This window comes from Macaca fascicularis, chromosome 16 (assembly GCF_037993035.2).
Source record: "Macaca fascicularis isolate 582-1 chromosome 16, T2T-MFA8v1.1".
Lineage (NCBI taxonomy): Eukaryota > Metazoa > Chordata > Mammalia > Primates > Cercopithecidae > Macaca > Macaca fascicularis.
This window is the reverse complement of record NC_088390.1, coordinates 88762501-88777894: the sequence shown is the minus strand read 5'-3', so window position 1 is coordinate 88777894 and position 15394 is coordinate 88762501. Positions and strand designations below refer to the sequence as shown.

General features: G+C 58.0%; 1 protein-coding gene across 1 annotated transcript in view; it reads left to right on the top strand.

Moving 5' to 3' along the window:
• Positions 1-7303: 7303 nt before the first annotated feature.
• The window catches only part of SECTM1 (secreted and transmembrane 1), a 13561-nt gene continuing 5470 nt past the window's right edge, over positions 7304-15394 (top strand). The window contains 2 exon segments of the mRNA XM_005585331.5: positions 7304-7369; positions 14076-14233. Coding sequence (XP_005585388.3) covers positions 14140-14233 — 94 coding nt within the window. The 5' untranslated portion in view covers positions 7304-7369; positions 14076-14139.

Sequence of the window (15394 nt, the reverse complement as noted above, 5' to 3'; positions counted from 1 at the left end):
TCCCCTTCAAGGGGTTCGGTAGAGTCCCACATCCCTGGCCTCAGTTTCAAACTGCCCCTCGGGCGACTGAGCCCTCACTGAGCAGAGCCCCGAGGATGCCACAAACACAAACAAATTCAAATGCATCAAATGCCCAACTGGTGTCACTCACAGCCAAGTCTAAACAGAGCAGGGCCCTAGCCACATCCCAGAGAGGCAGAGGGTCCCTGGGTAACTCCGACTAATGCACCCAGTTCCAAAGTTCCCAAGTTCCAAAGTTTATTAACTTCTCCAAAAGTCACTTCCTTTGTGCCAGCAAAGTGTTGAAGGCAGCAGGAAGAGGAAGACAGGACTCCCGGACGAAAGCATCTCAGCGGCTGCAGGGCAGCTCCTCCCGTTCCAGCCACAGGCTCAGCGGCCACGAGCAGCTGGAACTCACAGGTGAACCGACGCCCTGTCCAACAGAAACCAGATGGGCGGGCTTGGGCCCCCCAAAGCACACAAGTTCCCCACATGGGCCACCAAAATTGTAACCAAACACAAGTTCCGTTCCTCACCACTTGCAGAGTCCAGTGATCAAGAGGGAGGCCTGGTGGAAAGAAAGTGACTTTATTTATTTATTATTATTATTTTTTGTTGTTGTTGTTGTTATTGTTGGGACAGAGTCTCGCTCCGTCGCCCAGGCTGGAGCACAGTGGCCGGATCTCAGCTCACTGCAAGCTCCGCCTCCTGGGTTTACGCCATTCTCCTGCCTCAGCCTCCTGAGTAGCTGGGACTACAGGCGCTCGCCACCTCGCCCGGCTAGTTTTTTGGATTTTTTAGTAGAGACGAGGTTTCACCGGCTTAGCCAGGATGGTCTCGATCTCCTGACCTCGTGATCCGCCTGTCTCGGCCTCCCAAAGTGCTGGGATTACAGGTGTGAGCCACCGCGCCCGGCCGAAAGTGACTTTATTAACCAAAACTAGTCATGGGCAAGGGGCCGCACTCCCGTTCAAAACAACCACTTCAAATTCCTAGGGAGAAGGCAGGGGCTTGTAAAGGGCAAGCTGGCGTGGGAGGCAGGTGCTGTACTGGGTACAAGGTCTGTGTGTCTGTCCGCAGTGGCCATCTTGGGTCCCAGTCCACCTGGAGTGCGGACTGGGGTCATCTGATTAATGACTGGGTGGCTGACTTGCTGCCTGGGGGAAATCTCTGGAATTTTGCCACTGAGTTTCCAGGGTTGGTCTGTCTATTTCAAGATTAGGCCCTGGAACTTTTTTGAGACGGAGTCTCGCCCTGTTGCCCAGGCTGGAGTGCAGTGGCACAGTCACAGCTCACTGCAGCCTCCTGGGTTGAAGTGATTCTCCTGCCTCAGTCTTCTCAGTAGCTGGGATTACAGGCGTGCACCACCACACCTGGCTAATTTTTGTATTTTTAGTAGAGATGGGGTTTTACCATGTTGGCCAGGCTGGTCTCGAACTCCTGATTTCAAGTGATCTGCCCTCCTTGGCCTCCCAAAGTGCTGGGATTACAGATGTGAGCCACCGTGCCTGGCCTTTTTGTTTTTGTTTTTGTTTTTCTTTTCTTTTCTTTTCTTTTTTTTTTTTTGGAGCAGAGGAAAACTTACAGGACTCACAAAGAACTGAAATGTTCACGAATGTCAAGCAAAACAAGAGTTGACTAAATGGACAGCACTCAGACAGCACCTTTTTGACTTTTGCTTGGAATATTGCTGATCCTTGTCTTGTTTTTCAGAGTCAAGGAAACTTGAACTATTCACGGCCTTTAATAATTGAGCAGAGCAAACTCCTGTGAACGAAATTTGGAGCATGTTTGTTTCTCTGCCGGGTTCCTCTAGAATTTGGAAACTATCTGTGAGTACTCTGATGGCAATACAGTTGTTTGCATCAGTGCAATAATAATCCATTTTTCTTTTTAACAGGATGCAGTTAGAGAAACTGGCTATTTTATCAAGGCTTTGACTGGAAGGGTATTGACTGCAAACCCTTCAAGGACTCAGTCGTGACTTGCAGAGCTGATAAAAGCCCCATGGTGGGAACTGGCCTCACACCTGTCTACACAGTCCCTGTCCAGGGTTCCTAACCTGTGGTCAGTAAAGAATGTCACTTTCTAACGCATCCAGGAGCTCCAAGTTTATGGTGGGACCTTAAGAGAAAAGGATTCCCCAACTCTCAGGTGTTTGAGGGTCCAAACCCACGTCTGGGCTCGACTCAAAGTGGTCTTATCTGAGATTCCTTGTGGAATAGAGTCCATCAAAGCCAGTCCAAAAGACCTATGTGGAAATAATTATTTTTGCTGCACTTCATGAAAATAATCAGGCCACGTACAAGACTAAAGTTTAGGCCGGGCGTGGTGGCTCACGCCTGTAATCCCAGCACTTTGGGAGGCCAAGGCGGGCAGATCACAAGGTCAGGAGATCGAGACCATCCTGGCTAACACGGTGAAACCCTGTCTCTACTAAAAAAATACAAAAAATTAGCCGGGAGTGGTGGCAGGCGCCTGTAGTCCCAGCTACTCGGGAGGCTGAGGCAGGAGAATGGTGTGAAGCTGGGAGGTGGAGCTTGCAGTGAACTGAGATCACGCCACTGCTCTCCAGCCTGGGCGGCAGAGGGAGACTCTGTCTCAAAAAAAAAAAAAAAAAAAAAAAAAGACTAAAGTTTATTCTACAAACAACATGGTCCTATCATAATTTGTTTTTACCAAAAATGAGGACTGGAGAGAGAAATTGTGTCCCAAAACTTATTTGCCATTAAATCCTAGTCTCATGAATTGTTTTTCAGCTTTTCGCTGACATTTTAGACCAACCCTGCTTATTCCCGTGAACCAAGTGGTGCTCTCCTGCAGCTTGGAAGAAACAGAAAGGGATGGGTAATGTAAAAACCGGGATCAGTATGCTAGTTCCGGGTAATTCTCCTGCAAATTCTGCCAGGTAAGGAAAGTGAGTAGGGTACCCATAACCCAGGGGTTTCTCTGTTTGGAAAAATAAAACCAAAGAGGCCGGGCGCGGTGGCTCAAGCCTGTAATCCCAGCACTTTGGGAGGCCGAGACGGGCGGATCACGAGGTCAGGAGATCGAGACCATCCTGGCTAACACGGTGAAACCCCGTCTCTACTAAAAATACAAAAAACTAGCCGGGCGAGGTGGTGGGCGCCTGTAGTCCCAGCTACTCGGGAGGCTGAGGCAGGAGAATGGCGTGAACCCGGGAGGCGGAGCTTGCAGTGAGCCGAGATCCAGCCACTGCACTCCAGCCTGGGAGACAGAGCAAGACTCCGTCTCAAAAAAAAAAATAAATAAATAAAATAAAAAAATAAATAAAAAATAAAAAAAAATAAAACCAAAGAACTTCAGGGCTGGGCACGGTGGCTCACGCCTGTAATCCCAGCACTTTGGGAGGCCAAGGCGGGTGGATCACAAGGTCAGGAAATCGAGACCATCCTGGCTAACATGGTAAAACCCTGTCTGTACTAAAAATACAAAAATATTAGCCAGGTATGGTGGCGGGTGCCTGTAGTCCCAGCTATTCACTCAGGAGGCTGAGGCTGGAGAATGGCGTGAACCCGGCAGGTGGAGCTTGCAGTGAACCGAGATCATGCCACTATACTCTGGCCTGGGCGACAGAGCGAGACTCCATCTCAAAAAAAAAATAAAAAATAAAAATAAAAATAAAACCAAGGAACTTCATAGACCCCCCAAAGGGAAATGCTATGTCTTGGCCACTCAGATTTTAGACGGAAATAATCCACTACATCACCCTTGCAGGAATTGCTACAGTCACTCTACTATTCACTGTAGGGTTTTGCACGTGGTGGCTCACGCCAGTAATCCCAGCACTTTGGGAGGCCAAGGCGGGCGGATCACGCGGTCAGGAGATCGAGACCATCCTGGTTAATACGGTGAAACCCCGTCTCTACTAAAAATACAAAAAATTAGCCGGTCGTGGTGGTGGGCGCTTGTAGTCCCAGCTACTTGGGAGGCTGAGGCAGGAGAATGGCATGAACCCGGGAGGCGGAGCTTGCAGTGAGCCGAGATGGCTCCACTGCACTCCAGCCTGGGCGACAGAGCGAGACTCCATCCCAAAAAAAAAAAAAATTGACAAGTATATAAAAGACCTAACCTACCCCACTGACGCCTTGACAGCAGGGACACCTGCAGAGACCCCCGCTCTCAACAGTCAGAGAATATTACACGTGGCAAGGACCCATGAGGCCCTTCCAGTCAGCGAGCAGTGGGTACGACTGAGTCATGCACAAAACTGCAGGGCTGGTTGGCTCCTCTCCCGGGAGGCTGCGAGTCTGTGCGTGGGCCGAGGGCTGGGGAGGCGGCCCCCGGGTGGCCGGGGGTGCGCGGGCAGAATGAGCGGGACAGCGGGACGGTCAGAGACCCTTCCATAAAAGGGTCCTGCAGTTCCCTGCAGGCGAGGGAACCCAGAGAATCAAGTTACAAGTTGATAACACAAAGAAAAGCAAACGTGACCTGCAGGGTGGCTCATGCCTCTAATCCCAGCACTTTGGGAGGTTGAGGCGGGCGGATTGCCTGAGCTCAGGAGTTCGAGACCAGCCTGGCCAACATAGTGAAACCAGTCTCTATCAAAAATACCAAAAAAAAAAAAAAAATTAGTCGGGCGTGGCGGCGGGTGCCTGTAGTCCCAACTACTCGGGTGGCTGAGGTAGGAGAAACGCTTAAACTAGGGAGGCAGAGGTTGCAGTGAGCACTATTGCACTCCAGCCTGGGCGACAGAGCAAGACTCCGTCTCAAAAAAAAGAAAAGCAAATGCTCCAGGACCTTGGGGATTTTAATTATATGCTGCTGAATAATTTGGAGAGTTAAATAGGAAATCACAACCAAAATCTACAAATTCCTAGAACAGAAAGAAAATGAAACTCCACATGTCACCTGGTGCAGCAGAGGCTGTGATTCAAGGCCAGGCCAAGGGTGAAGGAATGAGCCACGTACCTACCCTAAGATGCCTGATCCCAGCATTGTATAGAAATGGAAAGATATGGCCCGGCACGGTGGCTCATGCCTGTAATCCCAGCACTTTGGGAGGCCAAGATGGGTGGATCGTGAGGTCAGGAGATCGAGACCATCCTGGCTAACACAGTGAAACCCCATCTCTACTTAAAATACAGAACAATTAGCCGGGTGTGGTGGCAGGTGCCTGTAGTCCCAGCTACTCAGGAGGCTGAGGCAGGAGAATGGCGTGAACCTGGGAGGCAGAGCTTGCAGTGAGCCGAGATCATGCCACTGCACTCCAGCCTGGTGACAGAGCGAGACTCTGTCTCAAAAACAAAAAAAAAAAAAAAAAAAAAAAAGAAGGAAAGATACTGCCCAGACGTAGTGGCTCACACCTGTAACCCCAGCACTTTGGGAGGCCAAGGCAGGTGGATCACCTGAGTTCAGGAGTTCAAGACCAGCCTGGCCAACATGGTGAAACCCCATTTCTACTAAAACTACAAAAATTAGCTGGGCGTGGTGACACATGCCTGCAATCCCAACTACTCAGAAGGCTGAGGCGGGAGAATCAGTTGAACCCAGGAGTTGGAGGTTGCAGTGGTCGAGATCACAGCACTGCACTCCAGCCTGGGCAACAGAGCGAGACTCTGTCTAAAAAAAAAAAAGAAAGAAATAAAGAAACATGAGTGGATGACTGTGCTGTTTGTATGGACCAGGAGAACTTCTGGAAGGATAAGTGAGGCAGTGTCTATAACTCAGCCCTGGGAATTGAAGCCAGGGTGGGGAGGAAAAGGCAACAGTTGGTTTCATTCTATTTTGTTTCTGTGCCTGTATTATTTCTAAAGTAAACAAAATACACAAACTAGTTTCACTTTCACAACATGATTGCTTTATCAGGATATGCGTTTTCCTCCAACTCCCAAAGGCGTCCCATCACGGGACAAAAGTCTGCCAGCCTTCAGCTGCCCTCCAGGGCCTCACGGTGCAGGTGCTCCTACCTAAGCAGCCAGAATCCCCGCCCCAAGGAACTAGAGCCCCCTTTGAGTTGAGAGACCCTAGTGGGCAGGAAAAGAGGAGAAGGAAGCTGTGGCTGCCGGGGCGTGTGGCCTCGGAGACAAGCCCCTCTGTGCAGAGGACGTGGGCAGGTGGGATTTCAGCCCCTTCTCCAGCATCTCACTGGCAGCCAGGGTGGCTGGGGGTTCCCCGAGGGCGGGAGCTGGGGAATCTGACCTCTGTGCCCCGGCCATGGTGCCATCTTGCTGGGAGGATGACAGGCTGTGTTTCACCTGCCAATTTGGCGACGGTTTCTCTTTTGAACATCCTGGGGGACTCTGTTGGGTGCTATCCACCCCTGGGCCCTGGGTCTGACGGCCGAGCTGCAGGCCCCAAGGTTCAGCGTCCAGTCTGGCCCTGCTCTGTCCATTCCCCAGATTTGAGGGTTTCACAGAATTTGGTTCTGCTCCTTCCTCTCTTCCACGAAACTGGGGGCATTGCCCACACCCCGGTGTCCCCCACCATCTGCCGGGTGGGGACTTGCCCACTCACGTGACTGCAGCCTGTGGGGCCTCCTCCTAGTGTCCCGAAGATACCACTTCATCCTTGACCCCGCCCGCACCTGCCCGCGTGCCCCCTTGGGTTCTAATGGAGGATGTGGCCCGCCTGCCACCCCGCCATGCACCGGGTCCTCCAGGCCTCCTCGACCCACCTTCAACCCACCTGGGGTGTCTGTGCGTTCCCAGCCCAGATGCATCTTGGAGCCTTCCACCCGCACCCCATCTCCTGCCCCAACAGGCTGGGCCCCTCCTCCTGGACTGGCCAGGCCAGCACCTCCGCAGGGGCCTCAGGACGCCCGAAGGCCCGGGCCGCAGGTGCAGGACCCTCTGCGCGGGAGCTGGGCGATCGCTCCTCTGCTCCGCGCGCTTTTGTGAAAGGGCCTCTGACCCTCCCGCTGCCCCGCTCGCTCTGCCCGCGCACCCCGGCCATCTGGGGGCCGCCCCCGCTCTCCGCTCCCCGCTCCCCGCAGCCCCGCAGCGGCCCCCTCGACCCGCCCAGCTCGCCCCGTGCACAGACTCGCGGCAGCTGCGAGCGGAGCCAACCTGCCCCGCGGGGAACGCGCGCCGCGCGCGAGCTGGACCCGCCAGACGCGAACTCTCCTGGAAACACGCCCCTGGCCGTTTTCCCGCTGCCTTTAGCGTGAACCGCGGGTGCGGCGCCTCGCGTGAAAACAGCAAATTCCCTGTCACGCTTGCTGCGAACGCGGGGTGTTCCCGAAACTCGGCGGCTTCCCGTAAACCCCGCTCCTTCCTCTTCGGGGGGTGGGTCCGGCGCGGGTCCGCCGCCTCCTCCCCGGCCCCTCCCTCCCGTCTGTTTCATTTTCCTGGGGCTCCGGGGCCCGGAGAAGCTGCATCCAGGAGGAGCGCGTCCCGCAGCGGACCCGGTGAGGCGCGGAGAGGGACGGGCGGGGGAACCAGAGGGGCGGGCGCGGAGTGGGCTCGGTGCTGGGAACTTGGTGCTGGGTGCCCCGCGGTGAGGACTCGGTGCTGGGCGCTCGGTGCTGAGGACTCGGTGCTGGGGGCTCGGTGCTGAGGACTCGGTGCTGAGGACTCAGTGCTGGGCGCTCTGTGCTGAGGACTCGGTGCTGGGGGCTCGGTGCTGGGGGCTCGGTGCTGGGCGCTCTGTGTTAGGGCCTCTTGGTGCACCGGGGTCGCCGGTCCGCGCAGGGATGGGGACTCTGGGGCTGCAGCGCCTCTGCCTCGGGGACCGTCACCCCCCGCCGGCCCTGAGCGCGAGTCGCCGGCCAGGCGGGCGGGGGCGCAGCGGGCGCGCTCCGGGAGGGGCGGGAACCAGCTACAGGCCGTGTGGGGACCCGCGTCTCTGCCCTGCGCCCCGGGCTCGATTCTTGAAGGGACAGAGGCGGCGTCTCGGACCCGGGGCTCCCCTAAGTCCAGTGGGTCGGAGCCCCCTCCGCCTTTCCTGGTCCTCGGCCTCAGCCGGGGTTCCCTGCGCCGTCGCTGCGACCAAGTTGTGAGCAAAACGCACTTGCTCACACGAGTGCACACGAGCTGGTGGACACACGCACGCATGAGCACACGCAGGCACGCGTGGACTGTTGCACACTCCACAGCCACAGCTTCGTGTGCGCTCACAGCAAACTCATAAAACAGGAACCGTGAGGCTTCCCCTCACCCAGGCAGGCCCTCAGCTGCCCCTTCTGGCGCTGGTTTTGCTGACTCCGCAGTAATGTCCACATTCAGTTCCTTGCCCACTACTGGTCATTCACCTGCAGCTTGAGAAGCACGTTTTCTGCCCGTCGTCGGCAGAGGATCCTCGGCTTCTGGGAGGCCCAGGGTGACTGGCTGCGGGGGCCAGGGCAGGAGGCCTGTCTCCAGCAGGGTGGGGGGTGGTGGCAGGGCCTCTCCAGGGGGCCGCTGCTGAGCCCAGAGCAGGAGGACAGGAGGCCACCAACAGAGGGGACAGGTGAGCAAATGCTGAGGAGGAAGGGTCAGCCTGATCTAGCCCCCAGGCCTGAGGGGACTTTGCTGACCACCTGGGGTCCCCTCTGGGCCGCTCCAGCAGAGACCAGGGCAGAGACGTCCACACCGTGGGCCTGGGTGGGCTCCATGGCCTCCGCGAGCTGCAGCTGTCTTCTGAGAGGTGTTGGTGAGCTCATTCTCTGTAGAGATGTGGGGTCACCTGTGTTCCCCGAGCCCCTGCAGCAGCTGGGAAAGCACTGTCAGCCACCCCTCAGGTGCTGTGGGGGTAGAGAGTCCACTGACCACACAGGAGGACCCCAGTGAACCCAGCCCGAGGGGACCTGAGCTTCCACACACCCAGCACCTGTGGGAGCCGGGACAGGCAGGTGCCCGGGGCACCAAGGAGCGGGAATAGGCGCACACAGGCTTGCTGGGTGGTGCATGAACTTTCCTAGGCGTGTCACTGGGAACGGCTCCAAGCCTGTGTGTCAATCCTGGTCTGGGAGCATTGAGACCCTACTGTGTCTGGTGCCAGCTCCTCAGATGCCGACCCCTGTTTCCGTGGTTTGGGAGAAATCTGATTGCTGCCCCATCTTTTCCCAGTCCAGAAGTTTGTTTTTTGTTTTTGTTTTGTTTGTTTGTTTTTTGAGACAGAGTTTCGCTCTTGTTACCCAGGCTGGAGTGCAGTGGCACGATCTCAGCTCACCACAACTTCCACCTCCCGGGTTCAAGCAATTCTCCTGCCTCAGCCTCCCAAGTAGCTGGGATTACAGGCACACACCACCCGGCCTGGCTAATTTTTTTGTATTTTTAGTGGAGACTTGGTTTCACCATGTTGTCCAGGCTGGTCTCAAACTCCCAACCTCAGGTGATCCACCTGCCTCAGTCTCCCAAAGTGCTGGGATTACAAGCATGAGCCACCGCACCCAGCCCACTCTGGAAGTTTTGAGGCTCCGTGCGCCTGGTCTCCCTGAGCCTGGTCTCCTTGTACCATAAACGGAGCTGCTGGGCCGGTCACCGCCCACCTGGCCACTTTCCCGGTGGCTGCACCCTGCCGCTTGCACTGTCTCTGATTTTTAGCCACTGCACGGTTTTCAACTCGAGCCCACGCCTATGGTCAGGAGGATGGCAGGAGAGGACTCAGGCAGACAGGGGCAGAGTGACTGGGCTGACACAGGATACCCAGCAACATCTGAGTTTGAGATCATTAATCGTGTTTTAATATAAGTGTGTCCCAAGTGTCCCACGGGACAAGCTTTTACCAGGACATCGTTGATTGTTTATCTGAGACTCAGATGTGACCAGAAGTGCAGGTACACTGATGCCTGATGACCTGAGAGGGGCCTGTGTCGCCCGGTGCGTTTTCTTCTAATGAACGGAGCAAATTCCCTGCAGCAACCCAATGTCCCTGACACCTGCTGCCCAGACAGAGCTGGGGCCACACACAGTCCGCAGCCTAAAGCCTCAGAGTAGAGCCAGATTGCACTCTCCACCCTGTCTCCCCTCAGCTCCCTTCCCCCTGAGCCCTTCAAAGTCATTCTCAAGCCAAAGACAGGGGTCTTCCAGGCCTGGGGCTCCCCTCCACGGCTGACTCATTCCACACCTTTCCCGCCACATGCCGGGTGAGGACTGATGGGGAGGGCACCACCACCTGCTCCTGGTACCCTCCAGCCCAGCCCTTGCTCCCTTTCGCCCCTGGCTGGGCAAGGGTCAGGGCCGCCAACATCGGAGGGCACTCAGTGGGGAGCTGGTGAAGGTGCTGGGAGGAAGGGAGGATCGGGCAGAGGCAGTGAGAGGATCCACGTGTGAGAAGCAGCAGCCACCACCACAGTTGGGCTGAAGGGACCGCGGGGAGGCAGCATCTCCAGAATGGTGCAGTCCAGGCTGCCAGGGGCTGAGAGGGGTCCCTGGAGGGGATGAGGCCAGAAAGAGGGACAGTGCCAGCTTCTCACTCCCACCCCCCTCTCCCCAACGAGGGCAGCCCAGGACCCTGGGTCTTCGGGAAGCAATCGGGCAGGAAGGCTGGGAGATGGAGCTGCAGGGTCCACCCGCGACGGCAGAGGCATCTAGGAGCCGCTGTAGCCCCTGAGAGCAGAGATTCCACTGCACTGCTGGCCCCATGGAACACAGAGCAGACAGACTTGGGACACTCAGGGCAGAGGGGAGGCAGATGCAGCCACTGCCAGGCGGGAGGAGCTTGGCATGCAGCCAGGTGCATGCAACTGGCCCTCGGGGGCCTTCAGGACCCAGCTGCTGAGGTCTGGTTCACGGTGCAGCTCTTTGCTGAGTCAGGGCTGACTCAGGACACAGGCAGGTGGCAGAGCTAGCACCTGGGCGGGCAGGTGGGGTGGATGCAGCACCCTCAGGGCTCTGGGGATCTGTGACCTTTGGCTGTGTGCCCAGAGTTCCCCCCTTAACACAGTGGCAGGGCAGTCCCTGGAAGCGTTTATGAAACAGACTCAGATGGCCTCGGGCTCTAGGTGAGGGCAGGACCCCCCAGAGCAGCCTGGGGAGAACAGCAGGGCACCCCTCCCGGAGACAGTCGGTGGGTGGTGCGGAGAGCAGTGGGAGAGCCCCCAGCAGCCCCGACCCTCCCTGCTGTCCATCTGCATGGCTCCAAGGTGGGCGTGCTGAGCTGGCATCGTGGAGCGTGGGGTGAGAGGAGCCGGACCCAGGCCCAACTGCGGTCTCCTTGTGTGAATCTCACCTCCATGCGGGGGTCTCCAGGTGGCCTGGGTCTCCCACTGCATTGGGGATGGGGGTTCTGTGGTCGGCTACCAGTCCCCAAAGATGTCATGTCCTCATCCCAGAACCTGACATGGCAAAGGGACTGTGCAGATGGGATGAAGTCTCGGGTGCTGAGCTGGGGCGTGTGTCCTGGGTCACCCAGGGGGGCCCTTGATGCCATCACAGGGTCTCCAGGAGAGGGAGGGAGGAGGGGGAGTCAGGGAGACAAGGAAAGCAGCTGGGGGGCGGTGGTGGGGAGGTGGCAGAGGGGCCGTGAGCCGAGGGATGCGGATGCCTCTGGGCGCTGGAGACGGAGAGGGACGGATTCCGCCTGGAGCCTCCAGAAGGGACCACCCTGGCCCACCCCTTGATTTTAGCCCAGAGAGACCCCATCGGGCTTCCAGCTAATCCAGAACGCTAGATGCATGATGGGAGATGGGACCCTAGCCTGTCTTCAAGCCCATCTGAGCAGCCCTGAGGGGTCACAGCAGGAAAGCGGGTGTTAGTGAGAGGCCACAAAAGGTCTCGGGATGGGTTCCCTCCCCTCGAACCCAGGCCCGGCAGGGTGGGATGGGGTGTCCGACAGAAGGGAGGGGACTCATCCTGAGCGCGGTAGCTGCCTGGAGTGGGGAACCCAGACCTCGGGACACGGCACCCCCACCCTGCGCCAACGTGGGACCATGCCCGAGCCTCAGCAGCACCTCGGGGTTGGTGACGTGCCCACCTGCAGGGACGTGTCCCCACACCTGCCCTCCGCGGCTGGCAGGGGTTTACGCGTGGAGGCAGGACCACGGTGAGAGTGTGGGAATGACCGGGCGGCTGCCTGTGGCTGTGCAGGGCCCAGAGATGACTAGAGGGAGGCTCAGAGGGGGCTGGGACACTTGGGGCAATGGGACGAGAAGGCCGGAGCCCATCTGCAAGCCCGGTCCTCAGCAGGCCCAGACTCCAGCCTCTGGGAGGACCCCTGGTAACATGGGGTTCCCGGGGTTGGTGACATGTCCTGCTGTGACACTTTCTGGCGGTTTGTTTGTTTGGAGAAACGCACATCTACAAAACTACAGACATCTATAAATAGCTCGTCTGAAGGTCGCTTTACACAACTCCCTCATGGGAGTTCCCTGCACACTGGTGTGTGGGGTGCACTGGGAGCTGGGAGAGGCAGGGCTGGAGTCACCGCCCTACCTAGGGACTTTTCCCAGCAGAGGTGCAGGGACCCGAGCGGCAGGGCAGCCTGGCCAGGAACCCTTGCCCCAGCCTCCTTCGAAGGCGGTGTTCTCTTGGCTGAAGGGAAAGTCCTGCCAGGGCTCCTGCTGGGCCTCGCCCTCTGCCCTACCTGGAACAGACCCAGGCCGCCTCCCCTCATTTTCCCTTCCCTGGTGCCTTTCAAAGTCCAGCAGGGTTGTCAGCAGGTTCATGCAAAAGCACGTCACCTGGTCCAGGTGAGGACCTGACCTTTGACCAGCATGGGCATCGGCCCAGACCCCACCAGAGGGACTGATAGAGTTAGGGTTAGGGCACTTTCCTGTGCAAAGCTGAGCTAGCTCCTGCGTGGGGGCAGGTGGGGCTTTGTGGAGCGTCCACACAGGGACCCTCATCCCCCAGCTGCTCTCAGGGGACCCAGATCCACATGTATCCAGCAGCCACTGTATGCAGGGCCTGAGTGGGGCCCCGTGGGAAGCACAGAAGCTGGGACCTCGCTGGGGCCCTTGAGAGGCTCATCCCTGCCTCTCTGACCCTGCCCCGGCACTATGTGTGTGTGCACTGCAGCCGCCTCTGCCTGGCGGGAGAGGAGACACACAGCTGGGGGCTCCCAGCCTTTGCAGGCCCAAGGCAAGATAGCAAAAGGAGGCTCGCCTGCTGGAAGCTGCCCAGCAGCCTGCCTTGCCAGTGAGAGCAGCAGAGGTAAAGCTGACTTGTGTGTTAGGAACGCACAGAGGTGTAAACGATGGATTCGAAAGGAACACAACTGAGGGTTGCCCTGGGAGGGGGTCCGGTAGATGGGCTGGGGGTGGGGGGCCCATGGACGGGCAGGGGGGACCGGTAGATGGGCTGGGGGGGTGCTGACTACAGGCTGTGGTCAGCGCTGGGCTTGGCTGGGGGAGGCGGACGGTGGGTGCTGCTCATGTGAGGGTCTCTGTGAGTGACTGGACGTCTGGACAGCATCACAGGGGAGGCAGACACCCGAGGATTGTAATGACGAAGCTCTGTGCCCTGGGCGTGCAGTGATATCACACACGTGCTCCTAAGTAGACGGATAAGCAGACGGAGGAGCATTGGTGAGGGGCTGGGGTTGTGCCCTGGGCGTGCAGCGATATCACACACGTGCTCCTAAGTAGACGGATAAGTAGACGGAGGAGCATTGGTGAGGGGCTGGGGTTGTGCCCTGGGCGTGCAGCGATATCACACACGTGCTCCTAAGTAGACGGATAAGTAGACGGAGGAGAATTGGTGAGGGGCTGGGGTTGTGCCCTGGGCGTGCAGCGATATCACACACATGCTCCAAAGTAGACGGAGAATCGGTTTTGTGCTTCGCGTTGGTGAGGGGCTGGGGCAGGAAGCTGGTCTTCGTACAGTGTCAGGTAGACGCGGCTACCAAAGCTTCCACCTGTCCTGACCCATTTCTACAGGAAACACCCTCAGACCGTCGTGAGTAATTTATTGTAAAACAAAAGGGCTGACCCACAAGTCAGATGTCCCGCCGTGCTTCGGGCGACTCTGTCTCCTGCCCCCATGTGTCTTCTTTGTTTTGCGCAGCCAGCGTCGCACGCCCTCTACAGTCACGGGGAAGGGAAGGAGGGTGGAGGCTCTGGCATCCCAGGCACAGCCACTCAGGAAAGAGCGTGGGGACCCCCAGCCTCCCAGCCCCCGCCAGGCGACAGCCACTACCACTGTCCCCTCTGGCAGCCACAGGGGGCTCTGACCCACAGGCTTTCCTTCCTCCAGGGAGTGTCCCGAGAGCCAGTGACAAGGACCAGGGGCCCCTGAGGCTGCTGAAGTCCCGCCAGCCATGCAGACCTGGCCCCTGGTGTTCCCCGGCCCCGTTTCCTGGCCCTTTGGGGCCCTCCTGCTCCTGGCTGCCTCCTTGAGTGCTCAGAATGAAGGTAGGTCTCAGGGTCCTGCCTCTCTGCTGGGGAAAGGGGAGCCCGGTGGGGGCGTGGCAGGGGTGGGAGGGGTGGACTGAGGTTGGGTCCAGACGCCACCAGGCCCCCGATAATGACTGACTCTGCAGACCCAAGGCCCGACCACGCGGAGCTGGTCCAGGCGGTGGTGAGCCGGCCGTGTCCCGCCGTGGATGGAGGGCAGTGGTGGGCCGGCCGTGTCCCACCGTGGATGGAGGGCAGTGGTGGGCCGGCCGTGTCCCGCCGTGGATGGAGGGCAGTGGTGGGCCGGCCGTGTCCCGCCGTGGATGGAGGGCAGTGGTGGGCCGGCCGTGTCCCGCCGTGGATGGAGGGCAGTGGTGGGCCGGCCGTGTCCCGCCGTGGATGGAGGCAGTGGTGGGTGGGCCGTGTCTTGCCATGGATGACGGGCAGCGGTGGCCGCTGTGGTAACTGGTGGTCACTGTCAGAGCAATTGTGGGGAAGGACCAAGATCACGACCAGTTTCTAAGCAAGAGGGTCTGGGTCAGTTACGACCTGTGCTGTGGCCGGGAAACGGACAGCAGCCCTGGCCTGGGGGTTCCTTAGGCGTATCTCAGGCCTGCCAGGAGTGGATCGGCATTTGAACAAGGTCCCCCAGTGAGATCCTTCCCAGCTCTCTAGACCCCCAGCCTGTGCAGCAAAGTCACCTGAGGGGCTTTTCTTTTCTTTTTTTTTGAGACAGGGTCTACCTCTATCGCCCAGGCTGGACACCCAGGCTGGACACCCAGGCTGGACACCCAGGCTGGGGTGCGGTGGTGCAGTCATGGCTCATTGCAGCCTTGACCTCCTAGGCTCAGGTGATCCTCCCACCTCAGCCTCCCGAGTAGCTGGGACCACAGATATGCACACCATACCTGGCTAAACTGTGAATTTTTTGTAGAGACAGGGTTTTGCCATGTTGCTCAGGCTGGTCTCAAACTCCTGAGCTCAAGTGATCCTCCCACTCGGCCTCCCAAAATGCTAGGATTACAGGCGTGAGCCACTGAGCCACCTGAGGGGCTTTCAAAAGGTGTCAGAGCTCAGCCACATCCCAAACCACATCCCAAAGCAGTTCAGTCAGAATCCTAAGAACAAACAAAAAACAAAACAAAACCGAAACGGAAGAATCCCAGGTGGAGGAACCCA